The 15,451-nt window shown below is 54.3% G+C and overlaps 1 protein-coding gene across 2 annotated transcripts; it reads right to left on the minus strand.

The window, feature by feature from the left end:
* Positions 1-68: 68 nt before the first annotated feature.
* On the minus strand, positions 69-15,451 carry Samd14 (sterile alpha motif domain containing 14). 2 transcript variants are annotated; one of them, XM_075991030.1, is made up of 11 exons: positions 14,683-15,090; positions 13,880-13,945; positions 11,217-11,271; positions 5,911-6,077; positions 5,220-5,508; positions 4,307-4,394; positions 4,138-4,212; positions 3,899-4,058; positions 2,550-2,669; positions 2,313-2,468; positions 69-1,594 (listed from the first exon to the last, which is right to left on the minus strand). In XM_075991030.1, the coding sequence occupies exons 3-11, from the start codon at positions 11,257-11,259 to the stop codon at positions 1,439-1,441; spliced, it is 1,254 nt and encodes a 417-aa protein (XP_075847145.1). In that variant the 5' UTR covers positions 11,260-11,271; positions 13,880-13,945; positions 14,683-15,090; the 3' UTR covers positions 69-1,438. The 2 variants fall into 2 exon arrangements, with proteins under 2 accessions (XP_075847145.1, XP_075847144.1); XM_075991029.1 differs by lacking the exon at positions 13,880-13,945 and having other exon boundaries at positions 14,683-15,451.

Raw genomic sequence — 15,451 nt, forward strand, 5'->3', positions numbered from 1 at the left:
GCTGGCAGACGGCTGCCCAGTGGTGCTCAAGGCAGAGCTTAGTCCCTCGTCCCAGACAGAAACCTCACTGGTGTATGGTAGGTATTTATTGAAAGAAGTTGAGAACCATCTTCCCCTTCACATGCAGGTGGGGCACACTTGGCTCCTGACAGCTTTAGGGACAGTAGGGCCTCCACCCTCCCCACCCAGTCTAGATAGATGCCAATGCCCTTATACCTTAGTTTCCCTCTGAGGCCCCTCTCCCAGTGCAGATGACTGAGCCCAAGCACAGGGCCCTGGCCTTCAACTGCTTCCCCAGGCAGGAGAGAGGGAGTTAGCATGCAGGTCCTGTCCACCCCTCCAGGAAGCTGGGAGGGGTGGAGGTTTCTCCTCAGAAACCTCCTGGGCCCAGCAGTAACTGACCAGCACCTGAGAGGCTGGGTCAGCATGGCACCTGGGACCCTCCATCTCTGAACGTGTCCTACAAAGGACACGTGCCAGACCCACCCAGGGCTGGCCCAGTCCTCCCTGTGACCTAGCAAACCTGAGCTAGCAATGTTTGTCAGTTCTAGGCCCACTGAGGCCTTGACACACCCAGGGAACCTGGGAGCTGATGGACCCTTCTGATCTAGCAGCTTCTAGGCCACCCTCCAAGTGTGCCCCTGCCCAGCTAGGGTGATGAAAGTCACCAGTTAAGTGCCACCTAGGCACTAGTGGGGAGAATGTCCTGTGTCCCCAACAGCCTCCATTTATCCTGTCCCCAGAGGAGGCTGAATCACTCTGTGAAGAAGTGGATTCTAGTTCTGTGACCCAGTGGGAGAGGAGCAGTGTCGCCCCGCCCACTAGAACCTACAGGGTAGTGAAGGGGAAAGAGAAGAACCCCCTTGTCCCCGCTCTGCAGTCCTTACAGAGGCCAGCTTACCCTCCACTGCCCGCTCTTCTCTCCGTTGAGGAGGTGTCTGAGAATCTACCCTGAGTGCCACTACTGCAGTGCCCACCGGCCTCTCTGAGAACTGCTCTCCCACCACACAGCCACCTTCAAGAGCTGAGGAGACACAGCCCTGTCTCCTGTCGGGATGCCCAGGCTTCTCTCTAAGCCTAGGAATCCTGGTCATGGAGGGCCTCTCCTGCCAGCTTACTTCCTTGTTCAGTACCACTGTAACCAGAGGGAAGAGGTTCTGCTTGAACCAGGTTCCTCTGGGCTCCAGATTTGCTGCATTCCTGGCCTCTGCCCTCATCATCTGCCACCTGCTTCCCCCTGGAACTCTATGCCAAACAAGTCCTCGAAACTGGGTTTATTACTGGGCCTTCTCCCTGGGATCTCCCTCCAGAGGACTTGGTCCAAACAGGGTGAGAGGGGTCATGTGCCCCAAGAACCTGGTGCCTAGACCCGACTTCCCTGGTGAGGCCCGTGCAGGTGGCTGCAAGTGCGCCGGGGTTCCAGCCCCGCCAGCCATTCCTAGCTCTTCTTGGCCTCATGCTCACGGCGCCGCAGCTTCTCCCGCTGCCGTGCAGTCTTCTCCTGTGCCTTCCGTTCCTTCTCAGCAGCCGCTGCCAGCTCCTTCAACTTCCGCTTCACCAGTGCCCGGTCATGCGAGTTGCTAAGCCCCAGGCTCTGGGAAGAAACCCAGAGTGAAGGAAAGAGGCCCAGAACACTCCTCCCATACACTCCCTGCAGCCCCTCGAGTGTGCTCCCAAGTATGGCCTTTGCCTAGGGATTAGCTAAGAGGAATGGGTTGCAAGTGGCCATAGAGATTACAATGGCACTAAGCCATTTGTGCCCCATCCTTGACTCTGGATCCTCAACCTAGGTGCCATGACCCTACCCAATCTCCTGATGTCCTCAAGATGGAGAATGATTTGCTCAAGGTCCTACTGCAAGGCGGCAAGGTCTCTCCTCACTTGCTATGGGATTGGTCTTGAAACCCAGGAATGTCCAAGCGTTGGAAACCACCTCTCTTCACTGTAGCCTTAGCACGCTCCTGTCACCAGGCTTTGAGACTGAACATGGCATGGAGCTGGCCAGGAAAGAGGCCTGGCTTTCCAACACTGGATGGTAGTCCAAAGGGTGAGGTCAGCCTGAACACTCGGACTGGAACTAGAAGGTCAAATGGAAGTGATGGATTTGAGTTTAAGTCAGACTGGGGCATCATAACTACACTGCAAAGACTGGACCAGACCCTTGCATAGAGGTCAGAAGCCAGGTCAGTGGCCAGACAGAGGCAATCCCAGATCAGTTCAGGAGACAAGTAGGCCAAAAGTCAGGACAAAGGGGGGGCGGTCCTTATGCTTTAAGGCTACCTCAATCTTGCTAACCTTGCACTCCGACCTACCTTCAGTTTGCTCCCATCCAGCTGCAGGAGCTGCGGCCCATCCACCTGTCGGGCAGCAAACTCAGCGGCGTACTGTTCCAGGTTGAGGCTGCACAGCCACTGGCCCACCTGCTGGCTAGTCCAGTGTTGTATAGTAGGGAGGGACTCGTCCAGGAACTGTGGTAGAGATGGGGAGGGTTAAGGGAGCCCAGTCTCTTGGCCAGGTCCCCAGCAGGAACAAGGCCTAGCTTGGCTCACCTCATCTGAAGACTGGGACAACGTGTGGTAAGGATAGGAGCACTTGGTCTCCTGCCGAGGACCACTGGGGATCTTGGGGCTGCTGCTGGGAGGTGTGGAGTCATCACTCAGGGTGGATTCCTGAACAGAGAGGGATGTGTGCTGAGGCGCAAGTTCACCCCCTGCCACTCCCGAGCTGAAATACTGGACTAGCCACCAGCAGTTGGTCCATGCTCCTGATCATGAGCCCAGAACTAAGCAGCCAGACAGAGGCTGTGACCCGACTGAGACCCGAGCCCTCTAGGGGGGAGCTGGCTACCTAGAGGACATGGCACTAGCGTTAAGTTGGGCAGAATAATTAACAGGAGTGGAGGAGGCTAGGTGCTGCTGCCTTCGGACGGCCCTCCAGGATTCCCCCAAGGCTGTGTCATGTGTGCCTCTCCTAGGCCTCTTGCATCCTGACTGGCGGGTACCCTTAGTGGCCTTGGGTCTCTGGGAGGACTTGTGTTTCACTCAATGTGTGTCCCCTGGGACCAGCACAAAGGGAGGGGCTGAGGGAGGATGTAGGGGTAGCTAAAGAACAAAGCTGCATATCAGAAGGGTCTCTCCCCTGAACCCCATGATTGATGATTCTCCTAAGCCCTGGCACCATACACATCTGTGGGCAAGTCCCTTTTCTCTGGACCTCATCTGCCCATCTGTACAGTGCAGATACTAACGCCTGCCTTGCCTGCTTCACAGTTAAAGGCACACATGTATCCTGGGCTCTGTGAAGTATTTAGCAGTCTGGGAATGTAAGGGGACTTTAGTATTGCTGGTGTGGATGGTTCTCATTTCCTGGGGTCTGAAGCTTTCAGAGCTCTAGGCACGGGTCCTGCCCATCTCTCTAGCTCCAGAACTTCCCACCATGCAGGAGGCCAGCTCTTGATGTTGCAGTCCAGATCTGACTCAGGCAGAACAGTAAGAAACAAGGGGCCCTGGGACGGAGTGAGCAGTGGGGGCTCAGTGTTCCCACAGGAGCGCTGAGAGCAGGAAAGCAGTGTGGACGGTCATGAATGCATGAGCCAATGAATGAACAAAACCAAGAGAGAAGATGGAAGTCGTGAATGAGTAGGAGGCTCTATGGAGCAACGTGAAGGTCCCAAAAAAACCTCTGTCCCAGTCCAAGCCCTGATGAAATATGCCCTTGTTATGACCCTGGAAGCCAGTGTGGAGTCCGGGGGTTACACACCGGCAGGATGGCACACTCATGTAGCCCCAGGCAGACTGGGCTACAGAGTAAAACTGACTCGGGGCAAAAAGATAGATGGAAAGGAAGGCTGGACGCTAAGAGGGAAGGAGAAGAAGAAGGAATAAAGACCTGGGCTTACCTGGGAAGCTGACTTCTTGGGGCTGAAGCCCTCATGTTTGGGGGAACAGGTCGGGGAGGTGGTGCTCCCTGAGGAAGCAGAGCCTTTGCCGCTGTCTGTGAACCAGGAAAAGGGCAGGAACGGGGAGCTCCCTGTCCTTCCAGAACCTTCTACGGACTCCCTGTGGAGAAAACATCCAGCATGGTGTGGTGTCCAGGGGAGGACAGGAGCTGTGGGTGGGTGCCATGGGTACCTCTCACCTGCTGCCCATGGACAGTCGGTTGCTACCCTTCTCCTTCCGGCTCTTGCCAGTGGACGCTCGGCGGAGAGTGACCCTGTAAGAAGGCAGGGGGAATGGAGCATACCTGCCCACTGTGATGCTCAGACCCCAGTTGTTCCAAGGACCCATGCAAGACCTGCCCCACTCACCCCAGGTCCAGGAATTTTCTGCGAGTCCTCTTATCCAAGCCGATGGTGGGGCTGGCAGGCTCAGGGGGGCTGGTATCCCGGCTGTCATCTTTAGGAGGAGAGGGGGAAGAAAACAGCTAAAGCGACGGTTTGTGGTTTGCTTGCCTCCTGCTGCCGCCCATGTGGGGTGGTAGACATGTCTTGACTTAGAATTAGGCCATCTGGCTCCGGGGTTCTTCATTAGCTGTGTGACCCAGGAGACGGCACTCTCTCTGTTTTTGAGTTCCCCTTCATTGCAAACATAGAGACATGCCCATTTTACAGTATCTAATGGGAGCCTAGGCTTTTACCTTTTACAAACTGTAAAAACACTTTACAACTGAGGGGGTGGGGGTAGGCCTATTAATGTTTGTTAGTTCATTGGTTCTTTTATTTTTGAGACAGAGTCTCAATGACTGGAACACCCTATGTGGCCTTGGTCTCCTGATTCTCCTGTCTTCACCCCCTGGGTACTGGAATTACCAGAGCACATCACAGTATCTTGTATGCCATGACTAAGGCTTTCTGTATGCTAGGCACATACTACTGACTTTATCTTGGTCATCTTCTACCCATCCTTTCAATCTTGGCTCAAGTGTCACCTCCACTCCAGCAACTGTGCATGTTTCCTGCATAGCTTTTATTACAGTTTGTAACTATATGTTAATTACAGGATGGTTTGGTTGTTTCTTTCCTAAGCTACACATCCCCAGAGGCCAAGGACTGTATCGTTGCTCTGTTTGGTCCCAGCGATGTCTGTGGTATAGTAAGCCTCTGTAAATGGAGAATGGATCCTGTTGGCCATCCTTCCACCTATCCTGTAGCCGCCATACCACCGGGCCAAGCTGCGGTTCCCATGCTCGCCGGCAGGGGGCATCGCGCCTGCCGGGCTCACCTTCACTGTGCGGTTCTGCTCGGGCATAGCGGCGCACGAAGCTGGGGGAGCTGTCCGAGGAGGGTGCAGAGCACGGAGGCGAGCCAGAGGTGGCGGCCAGGCCCTCATGCGAGGCAGCGTTGTGCAGGGGCCGGTAACGGGCGAGGGGCGAGGGCGGTGGCTCGTCCTCATCCAGGCTGCGCCGCAAGCCGGGGGGCTCCAGGCAGAAAGAGCCGCTGGCGGGGGAGCCTGGGCCCGAGTGCAGAGGCGAGCGCAGCCGGTGCAGCGGGCTACCGCAGCCCTCGGTCACCTGGAAGAAGGGCAGCCGCTCAACCAGCGCTCCCTGCCCTCACTCCCTGGAGGCTGGAGGCCAATTTCCTCTGTAGGCTATACGTGGAGCCCCAGGGGAGCTCGGTTTTCTGGGGTCTGGAGGGTGGGTTCCTTCGGCCCGGGGATGGGGAGTGCCTGAGCAGTGACAGGGGAGAAATGGGTGATAACATGAAGTGAAGACATCCTGCTTCATTTGCTAACTGTGGGACTTCCCAAACCCTTCTACTCTCTGCTTCTTCATCTTTAAAATGGGCTAACATCTTTTCTGCAGAGGAACAGGAGCCAGAAGTGAACAGCTAGCTGACATTTGGGTGGGTGACTGTTGGGTCTCTGGGGGCACACTCCCCTGGAATTGGGGGGCGGGTGTGTGTGTTACCCCAACCTTGCCTCCGGGCCCATCGGAGCCTTCCCCGTCCTCAGCAGAGCTGGCACTGTCTCGTAGTCTGGAGCGGGAAGGCCGGTGTCTCCGGCCCTTGGCCAGCAGCTGGGCCCGGGCTTTGTGTAAGCTGCTGTCCAGTCTGGTGGTCTCTGGTACCGCCAAGTCCAGGTCTGCAAACAGTGACCAGAGCCACCTCAAATGACCACCCTGACTCACACCCCAAGCCATTAAGCTGATGCTTGGTGGTGCCACTCACTTCGACAGTAGGTAAAGTTCAAGCCTCCCACAGGCTGGCTTCCCAGCCCCACCTGCCAGTGCCTGCACATAGCACAACTGCCTGGCCCTCCTGGGGGGCACGACTGGCCTCTGTGCAGACACACAATGGGGGTGAGAGGAGGCATGCCCACCTGGATCCTACAGTCTGAGTGAGAGTTGGCAAGCGTGTGGGAAGTAGGGAGTAGAGATGGTACCTTTAGTTCTGTGGGGACCAGGGGAATGCATCTGCTATGCACCCAATGTGCTGCACGCATCGCATCATTGTCTTCAGAGCTACCTGGAGAGGGGAGGCTACGGCATCCAGGACACATTTACAGCTGAACCAACTAGGCTCAAAGAAAGCAAGTCACAACTGGAGCCACTGGCTAGTAACAGTCTCTGGGGTTTGGGTGTGGCTCCAGAAAGGGACCCTCCTGGGGACACCATCTTGCTGTGCCACATTCAGGGCCGTGTTCAAGGATAGCAGTGTTAATGCGTGTGAAAAGTCTTTGGTTGAAGTGAGGAAGGGGACACCCAGACACCAGTGTCAGTACCCGGAGCAAAGTTCCCACGGGTCCTTCAAGCTTGTCTCGGGTCCTGGGCTCTACAGCCCAGTGCTAGGTCCTGTTAGAACCTGGAGGAGGTGTAGACACATCTACTGGGTGTGTGCAGAAAGCACCAGGTCACAGTTTTGCTTTTTGTTCGCCTGCCTGGAAAAGAAGCATCACTCTTGTTCTGGCCTTGACCTTGGTACTGGGGTCTTCCTGGGCTTCAGGATGAGTCAATACGCTCCTGTTCGCCCCTCTCTTAGTATCTCTGCCCCCCCCCCGTTCCATCCTTCACACCCACTCTTCTTGCCTGCTTCTCTCTCATCTGTAGACACCCCAAAGGTACCCCTACTCAATGGCCACTTTGTCTATTCCCAACTCTGACTCCTCTACTAAATACCAAGCCTAAACACAGAAGCACCTACCAGGGAACCTACAAACCAGGGCCCCCTAGTGCCTTAGCCAAACACAACCGATAAAAGCACACCCATCGGAGTCCTTTTGCCTTTAATCTCAGCACTCATGAGGCAGAGGCAAAGGATCTCTGAGCGCAAGTCCAGTCTGGTCTACAGAGCGAATTCCAGGACAGCCAGGGCTACACAGAGAAACTCTGTCTAACACACACACACACACACACACACACACACACACACACACCACTCATTGGCTTGCCTGAGATTTGTTGCCTCCAAGTTGGACAGCTGTGAGTTACCCTTTCCCCTCAGCCCTCCTAGACCCTGTTCCCGCATGGATAGTCAGCAGTGGCTACCATTCATAGCCTTTCCTCTCCCCCACCACCTCCACCATGGCTGGCCTCCCTATCTTGGTAAACAGTGGTTCCATCTTTATTGCTACTCAAGCTAAACCCTATGTCTTTTTTGACTCCCCTTGCCTCCCTCTTGACCCCTTTCCTATAAATTAATTTAGCTGCATTCCTGTTAGCCCCACCCTCAAAATAGCTAGCCCTATTGAAATACAGAGGTGAAGCATGAGACCGGTTTTTTTTTTTTTTTTTTTTTTTGGTTTTTCGAGACAGGGTTTCTCTGTGGCTTTGGAGCCTGTCCTGGAACTAGCTCTTGTAGACCAGGCTGGTCTCGAACTCACAGAGATCCGCCTGCCTCTGCCTCCCGAGTGCTGGGATTAAAGGCGTGCGCCACCATCGCCCGGCATGAGACTGCTTTTTAATGATATTCAGGGCAGTGGAGATGAAGAATGGGAGGGGTGAAGCAAGTCTGACCAGGGGGTGACCGTGGTGGAGATGGAGTGACCAGAACTTGAGCACATGACAGGGTGCATTGTGCTCTTTTTTCTACCTCTGAGGTTGTCTGAGGTTTTCATTTCTTTTTTACTATTATTTAACACACACTCTCTGTCTCTGTGTGTGTGTATGTGTGGGTGCATATGCATTTGAATGCAGATACCCTCAGAGTTCAGAAGAGGGTGCTGTATCCCCTGGAACTGGAGTTACAGGCTATTGTGAGGTGCCTGAACCTGGGTGCCCAGAACTGAACTCGGGTCCTCTACAAGAGCAGTGCCTACTCTAAACCGACCACTCTACAGCCCAAGCTCTTAGATTTTATCAACAAAATATTGTTTATGAGTGAGTTTACACATGTATACCTGTGCACATACAGAGAGGAGTGGGAAAGAGATGGGGGGAGGGATGGAGAGAGGAGCACCAGGTCTAGGTTCCCATCTTCTCATGCCTGTTATTATAAATGGCCTCCCGTGCCCCTTTCCCACTGGGTGTCCTCCAGCACAGCAGCCAGAGTGATCCTAACGCGAGGTGTCAGCTCTGTCACTCCCTGCTCAGAACCGCCTCGTGCAGAATCAGAGCTAACCCCACAGCGGCCTTCTAAATTCAGTCTGTGCTCCTGAGCTTCAGTCACCTCCCTGAGCTTCTGCCTCTTCCTTGTCCCCTCCTCCCACCCTTCCTCTTACAGACCCAGCCTGCACCTCAAAGCCTTTGCATGTACAGCGCCCTCCCGTCTATACTCCAAGTTGTCAGTCCTGCTTTTTCCTGGATCACACACCACTCTCTGGCATCCTGAACACCTTGCTTATTGAAGCCTATGCCTCTTTCCACCTATTAGACTATCAGCTCTGAAAGGACAGGGTTTTCTGGGATGGTACCACGGGCACCTGGCAGCTCCTGGTGCACAGCAGGTGCCTGGTGAATACTCTAAAGAAGGGAAAAGGACAGGTAAGGAGCTATCCTGAATGGGCAAGGAAGTAAGAGTGACTAGGGCTACTGCCTCAGACTTATTTGGTTGCCAGGCTGAGGCCCGGATGACCATAAGGAGAGTTGGGGTTTTTCAAGACAGGGTTTCTCTGAGTAGACCCGACTGTTCTGGAACTTGCTCTGTCGACCAAGCTGACTCAGAGATCCCCCTGCCTCTGCCTTGTGAGTGCTGGGATTAAAGGTGTGTGCCACCACCACCACTGCCGGCCAGAATGAGGTTTTCTTAGGAAAGGGAATGGTATCGTTCTGGGTTTGAGGTGTCAAGGAACATGCAGAAACAGCCTGAATGAAGATGGAAGTAGACATTTGTCCAGGGATGTGGTGAGGGGCTGGGAGGTGACAGCTACTGTCAAGGCTGCTCTGTTGGATCCAGATGTGACTCACTTCATTCCTGATGAAGAACATCTTGGTGTCCCTGGAATTAGCCAGGAGCCAGTAACAGTTCTCACTGTTCGAAGTGTGTGTCACTGAAACGTCCTACAACCTTGGAGGAAGGGACTCAGGATCCCTAGGGCAGCTTTAATTTGCCCAAGAGCATAGAGCTGGCAAGAGCTAGCTAGGGTCAAAGACAGGCAGGCTGGCTTGTTAGGAAGTACCAGACATATTACTTGTGCCCTTTCTGAACAGAGAAGGAGGCAACCTTACGTCTAAACCCTCATTTTATGGGTGGAGAAACTGAACTCCAACAATAAAGGTTTGGTCAGTTGTATGGAAGGAGTAAAAGTGATAGCCAGGTCTGGGCCAGTGCTCTAACCTTCTCTCCATTACTGGTACCCAGCTGGTACCCAGCCATCTGCATCAGGGCGATAGATCCCCGCTCCACATGGCAGAATGGGCATCACCTGGGCTGGAGAGCAAAGGGTCTCCTGAGGGCTTGCGGGTACAAAGCAAGGTGGGGCCAGTCTCGCCAGGGTCCCTCAACCTCTCCTTCCAGCTCTTCCCTTCCCTGCCTCCTCCTCTGGGCTCTGGGTAGTGAGAGAGATGAATATTTAATTGTTTTCATATGAGGAAGCACTCCAGGCAGTGCCCAGCTACCTCAGCAGACAGGAGGAAAACGAGAAAGGATTGGTGAGGAGCATGGTGGGAAGACAGGAGACAGAAAAGCCCTTCCCCCACTAAGGGGAGCTCACCTCTATGGACCTGCCAAAGTTAGGCTTGACTTGTGTAGAGCCAGCCTCAGAGATAGGGAAATGCTGGGGGAGAGGGGGAGCTGGGAAGGAGCTGGGGTGGGGAGCAGTGTTCCCAGAAGCATCAAGATAACAATACTGGAGTGACCAGCGCCAGCGGCCATAGCAAGAAGGAAGAGAGGAGGGAAAGGCAGAAAGAGATGGGAGGAAGCAGAAGCTGGAGCCCTGTAGCACCCCATGTTTAGGAGCCCCTTGGGGTTGCACACAGGAGTCACCCACTCAAATTCTGCAGGGGACAGCTTTTCCACAACACAATCACAGAGTCTGCCATATGCATAGAAGCCAGAGGTTGATGGCCTCAATCCCTCTCCACCTGAGTTTTTGAGACAGGGTCTCTCGCTGAACCTAGAACTAGCTCATTTGGTTAGAATGGCTGGCCAGCAAGCCCCAAGAATCCTGTCTTTCCGTCCACAGCGTTAAGATTACCGGTGTGCACGGCTGTGTCAGTTTCGTTGTATTTGAGACAGGCTCTCTGTATGCAGCCCTGGCTGTCCTGGAACTCTCTATGTAGACCAGGATGGCCTCAAACTCAGAGATTTACGTGTCTCTGGTTCCCAAGTACAGGGATTAAAGGCGTGTGCCACTATGTTCAGCTTGTGCCCGGTTTTTATGTGAGTGTTTAGGATTGAACTCAAGTCTTCATGCTATCATGCTATCTTTTTTTAAAAAAATTATTATTATAGTGTGTGTGTATGTGTGTGTGTGCATGATGTGTGAATGTGAGTGTGTATGTCACCACGCACACACAGAGGGCAGAGGATAACTTTTGTGGACCTGATTCTCTCCTTCCATCCTTTATGTGGGTTAGGGGAACCAAACCCGGGTTGTACAGCTAGTGCCTTTATCTGCTAAGCCATCCTACCAGCCTCCATGTGATCTTCAAAGCGGGTCTTATCGGCACTCCGCATCCTACACCCCTTGTTTTTGAGAATCAAATGATACACTGCATGTGAGACCAGCTGCACACCATGCCCTGAAGTGCCCTATCTGTCCTTATCCCATGCCATGCCCAGTAGACTTGACGGAAGGGCTCCATGGCTAGGTCTAGTGCTAGACATGAAGTCACAGAGAACTTACCAAAAACTTCATCCACAGGTTCTCGGAGCTTTGAGGAAGCCATGACTCAAGAGAGCTGAGAAGAACAAAAAGGAGAGAAAGAAACCACGGATAAGAGATTCAAGTTGGTTGTGGTAGTGAAGAAGCCAGCAGCCTCCCGCTTCCGGCCCACCCACTGCTTCCCCTAGAATTCCTCCTTTGGTCCTTGGAAGAGAAGCCTGTGGGTGCCGAGGCAGGAGACGCAAGCAGGAAAGCCATAGCACAGACTCAAGCAGCTCCTGTGAGCTGGGCCTAACTATTGGTTGTGACTTCACATTGCCTTAGGTACTCCAATGCACAAGACCCTGCATTGCTTTGGGCCCTCCAATCACTAGCATCCGGAAGCCTCCATCATCAACTGCCGAACATCAAATCTAGAGGTCATGGGGCTTATTAAATCCAGACCTGTCATTTCACACAGACACAGAAGAGGAAGTGGATGGCCCAGCAATTAACGGCAAGTACAGATTTAAAACCCAGGTTCTTCCATCCATTTGCCTACCTAGCTTTATCTGCTTTTTTCCCCTCCCTCCCTCCCTCCCTCCCTCCCTCCCTCCCTCCCTCCCTCCCTCCCTCCCTCCCTCCCTCCCTCCTTTCCTACCCCATCCATCCAATATCCATTATATTTATGCATCTTCCCATCTTTGCATCTACCCATCTTGCATCCATTACCCCGTCTGTCTTCCTCCTCCATCACTGGGGCCCCTCACCACCTGCTTTTCTGAACTGTGCGGGAAGCTGGCATCACCAGCTGGGCCATTCACTGTTTCAGACAGAATCCCAGTTCTCACGGGTCCTGACAGACTCACAGATGTAGCAGGGCATTAAGTGTTCACAGCAGTACATCTCTGAAGCATCCAGAAAGTTCTGGGAGGAAGTGTGCATAGGCAGGACAGGGTTGTACTGTTGTTTGGGTTTTTTGTTTTGTCTTGTTTTGTTGTGAGAAGCAAGAAGAGCAGGCAGGTAAGGAAGGGAAGCAGGAGAAATATATCAGAAACACCTTGGGCAGGCTTCCTAGCAGGTCTAGGAGACATGGCTAAGAAGAGAGGGAAGGGGCTGGAGAGATGGCTTAGCAGTTAAGAGCACTGGATGCTCTTCCAGAGGCCCTGAGTTCAATTCCCAGCAACCACATGGTGGCTCACAACCATCTAGAGTGGGGCCTGATGCCCTCTTCTGGTAGAAAGGTGTACATGCAGGTAGAGCACTTGCATACATACAGCATACAGAGAGAGAGAGAGAGAGAGAGAGAGAGAGAGAGAGAGAGAGAGAGAGAGAGAGAAATATGGGGGAGACTTCGAATACTCTGCTCTCTGGGAGAAAGGCAGGTCACTGGACTGGACCACGTGTCCTCTAGTTCTGTCACTTCACAGGCATCCCGTCTCTGTGAGCTACTGAGCCTGACGTGTCATCTTGGTATCCCCACGTTACAGGTATGAACCTTAATAGCTAGAATCAGACGTTGACCCAGTCCTCGGCTTCACAGCCCTGTCCTAGTGGCGTGATCTGCAGTTCTGCTCCTGAGGAAAGGACACTCTTGGGGGAGGGCTAGGGCAGAGGGAGGGGAGCTGGTCTATACTGGCTAGGATTAAGGCAAGTATTAAAACCACCTCCATCCACTAGGCTCAGGGATGCTGGGAGCTGAGCCAAGCATGCCATATGGAAGGGAGGTCAGCAATGGCTCAGCTAGGACTCCTTTGCCATTCTTGAACTCAGGGGACTAGGAGCCGAGATCTAGAATATTCCTTCCTGGCTAGAAAGGCCAGATGGAAAGATAGGTTGGCCCTCATCATAAACTGTATCTCTTCGTTGGATCGCAAAACCTTCTCTGACTAGGATTCAGCTGTCCCTTCTCCAGATTGCTGTCCGGGGTTACTCCCCCCTTCCCCCTCCATTTGTCTACACTGTTTTGCCAGCCACTCCTCCGGTTCCTGAGGAATGGAGACCTTTTCATACTTTACTGGTTTCCTACTTGGGTCTTATCTCTTCTTGTCAGATGATCCCTGTGTCCTCCCTTCAGACTGGAGTCTCAGGGTAGGAGCTGCTTCTCCCACCAGAATGGCTGCTCTTTGCAGAGACTAATGACGCCTCCCCTCTTAAACACAGCCCATGTCCTTTATTGAAGGCCTCAGTCCAGCCACCAGGCGAGGTCCTCATGTGCACCGAGGTCTGTTTTAGTCCCTTTGGGTGGACTGGGGCCTCCAGCTCAGACTCTCAGCCCATCCTGATTCAGCACAAACTGCTCCTCTTCCTTTATCTCTCTCTTGAACAGCCAGCTCCAGTATCTGGGGGGGAAGGTTTCCACACTATCCCATGCGAAACTCCACAGAAGCATAATATCCGGCGGGTCACCTGCCCCCGCTACCCAGCTATCTTCTCCCAGAAACCCAGCCTCACCCACCCTCCCCCTCATACACACACTGTCTCACTCACAGGTGTTGTTCAACTATACCAGGGTGGAAATGAACCTGTCCCCTTCGACAGCCTTTGGGCTCCCTTGTCATCAGACCACTCCCTTCCCCAACAGCCGCCAATTCCTAACGGGCCACTGGTGACCTCTGACCTTTCTCTGGGAAAAGGAAAGGCAGGTGATTTCCAAGATACCCTGAGCCCAAGGGAAGGAGAAAGCAAAACAAAAGGTATACAACCTGGGAATGGAACAGAAGGAGCAACCAGCAGACCCAGAGGTAGAGACTGACAGTGTCCACGGGGAGCTGAGAAGAAAGAGCAAGACAGAATAGACCCAAGAGGCTCAGGGAAAGCAGCTGGGCAGCCTTGAGGGCCCACCATGGGCTGGGAGAAGAACAGAGCACCTGCCCACAAGGCAGAGGGGAGAGGGGGCCCGAGTAGAAGAGGGGGGCGAGAGAGAAAGGGAGACAGTGGGAGAGAGGCAGCTGACAGGTCGCAGGAGTGCTTGACAGCAGGCTGCCATGGGGAGGCAGTTGTAGAGGCAAGAAGGCCGTGCCCCTCCTATGCCACCAGTCTTAAGCCAGCTCCAGGCTTGGAGAAGTCCGTAGGAGTTTGACAGCCCATCAGAGCCCCACAGAAGATGGGGTTGGGGAACGGCACCCACTCCTATCAGAGTCCCCTCTCCCTAATCAGAGGGCAGAGCTGTTTCTCCAACCCACCGGTCCAACTGCCCGGGTAGGAAGGAGTTAAGGCCTCTCCCCCAGCCCCCACACCAGTTTTTCTTTCTTTTTCTCTTCTTTCTTTTCTTTTTTTTAAAATTAATTTCCCCAGGCAGGAGGAAGAGGATTAGGGACACAAATCCTATTTCTGTTCCCTCCCGACAAGCCCAGCTCCCCGGTCCAGTGAGGTCTCCCTAGGGATAGAGGAAGAAAGGCCCTTGTGGCTTCGATTCATCTAGCCCCACTGGGGGGGGGGTCTCACCTTGAGTCAGGTAGTGTCTGGCCCTGCTTCCCCTTCCACCCTAGGAATCCCGGCCCCTCACCTCCAGCATCCGTCATTTTCAGCATCCAGCGCCCCGGGAACCCCTCAGGCCCATGGTTCTCGAGGCGAGTGCCGGGTGTGAGAGGGGTGGAGGACTTTCACCCCGGCCGCGGGGGGCTTCGGGCTGGCTCGAGTCGCTCCATCCCAGAGTGTTGTGGGGGAATCGGAGGGGAGGGTCCAGCAGGAAAGAATGGAGAGGCGAGGTGTGTAAGGATGCAGGGAGAAGGTCTGCGGGAAGCAGGAGACGCGGGCGGGGCTGGACCGGGAAACCTGACGGGAGGATGTTCCGTGTGTGCGTGCGTGTACGTGTGTGTGTGTGTGTGTGTGTGTGTGTGTGTGTGTGTGTGTGTGTGTGTGTGTGTGTGAGAGAGAGAGAGAGAGAGAGAGAGAGAGAGAGAGAGAGAGAGAGAGAGAGAGAGAGAGAGAGAGAGAGAGAGAGAGAGAGCGAGCCTGAGAACCAGAGCCACCTCCCGCCCCGCCCCCGCCAAGCCCCGCGGATCTTGGACTCTCGCACCACAGGCCGATTTGTGCAGCGTCGCGATGGCTAGGTCCGTGGGGGTCGCCTGGAATAATGCAACGCGGGGGGCGCTTGTGGGGATGCCGGTCACCCCGGAGACAAAGAGCGGGAGGGAGGGAGGGAGGAGGCGGGCGGGCGGGGCGGAGACCGCAAAGACCGAGGGGAGGAGGCAGCGGGTGCCCACGGCGGGGGCCCGGGATCCCAATTGCGCGGCTACTTCTCGGACCGCCGGCGTCGTGGTGCTAGGGAGTCT

The sequence above is a fragment of the Microtus pennsylvanicus genome, chromosome 11, assembly GCF_037038515.1.
Source record: "Microtus pennsylvanicus isolate mMicPen1 chromosome 11, mMicPen1.hap1, whole genome shotgun sequence".
NCBI lineage: Eukaryota > Metazoa > Chordata > Mammalia > Rodentia > Cricetidae > Microtus > Microtus pennsylvanicus.

Coding starts and splice junctions, on each gene's coding strand:
- Samd14 (XM_075991029.1), bottom strand. CDS start 11,259: ATGGCTTCCTCAAAGCTCCGAGAACCTGTGGATGAAGTTTTTG. Junction 4,059..4,137: donor CGACTGTCCATGGGCAGCAG/GTGAGAGGTACC, acceptor TTTTCTCCACAG/GGAGTCCGTAGAAGGTTCTG. Junction 2,670..3,898: donor CCAAGAAGTCAGCTTCCCAG/GTAAGCCCAGGT, acceptor CTCTCTGTTCAG/GAATCCACCCTGAGTGATGA.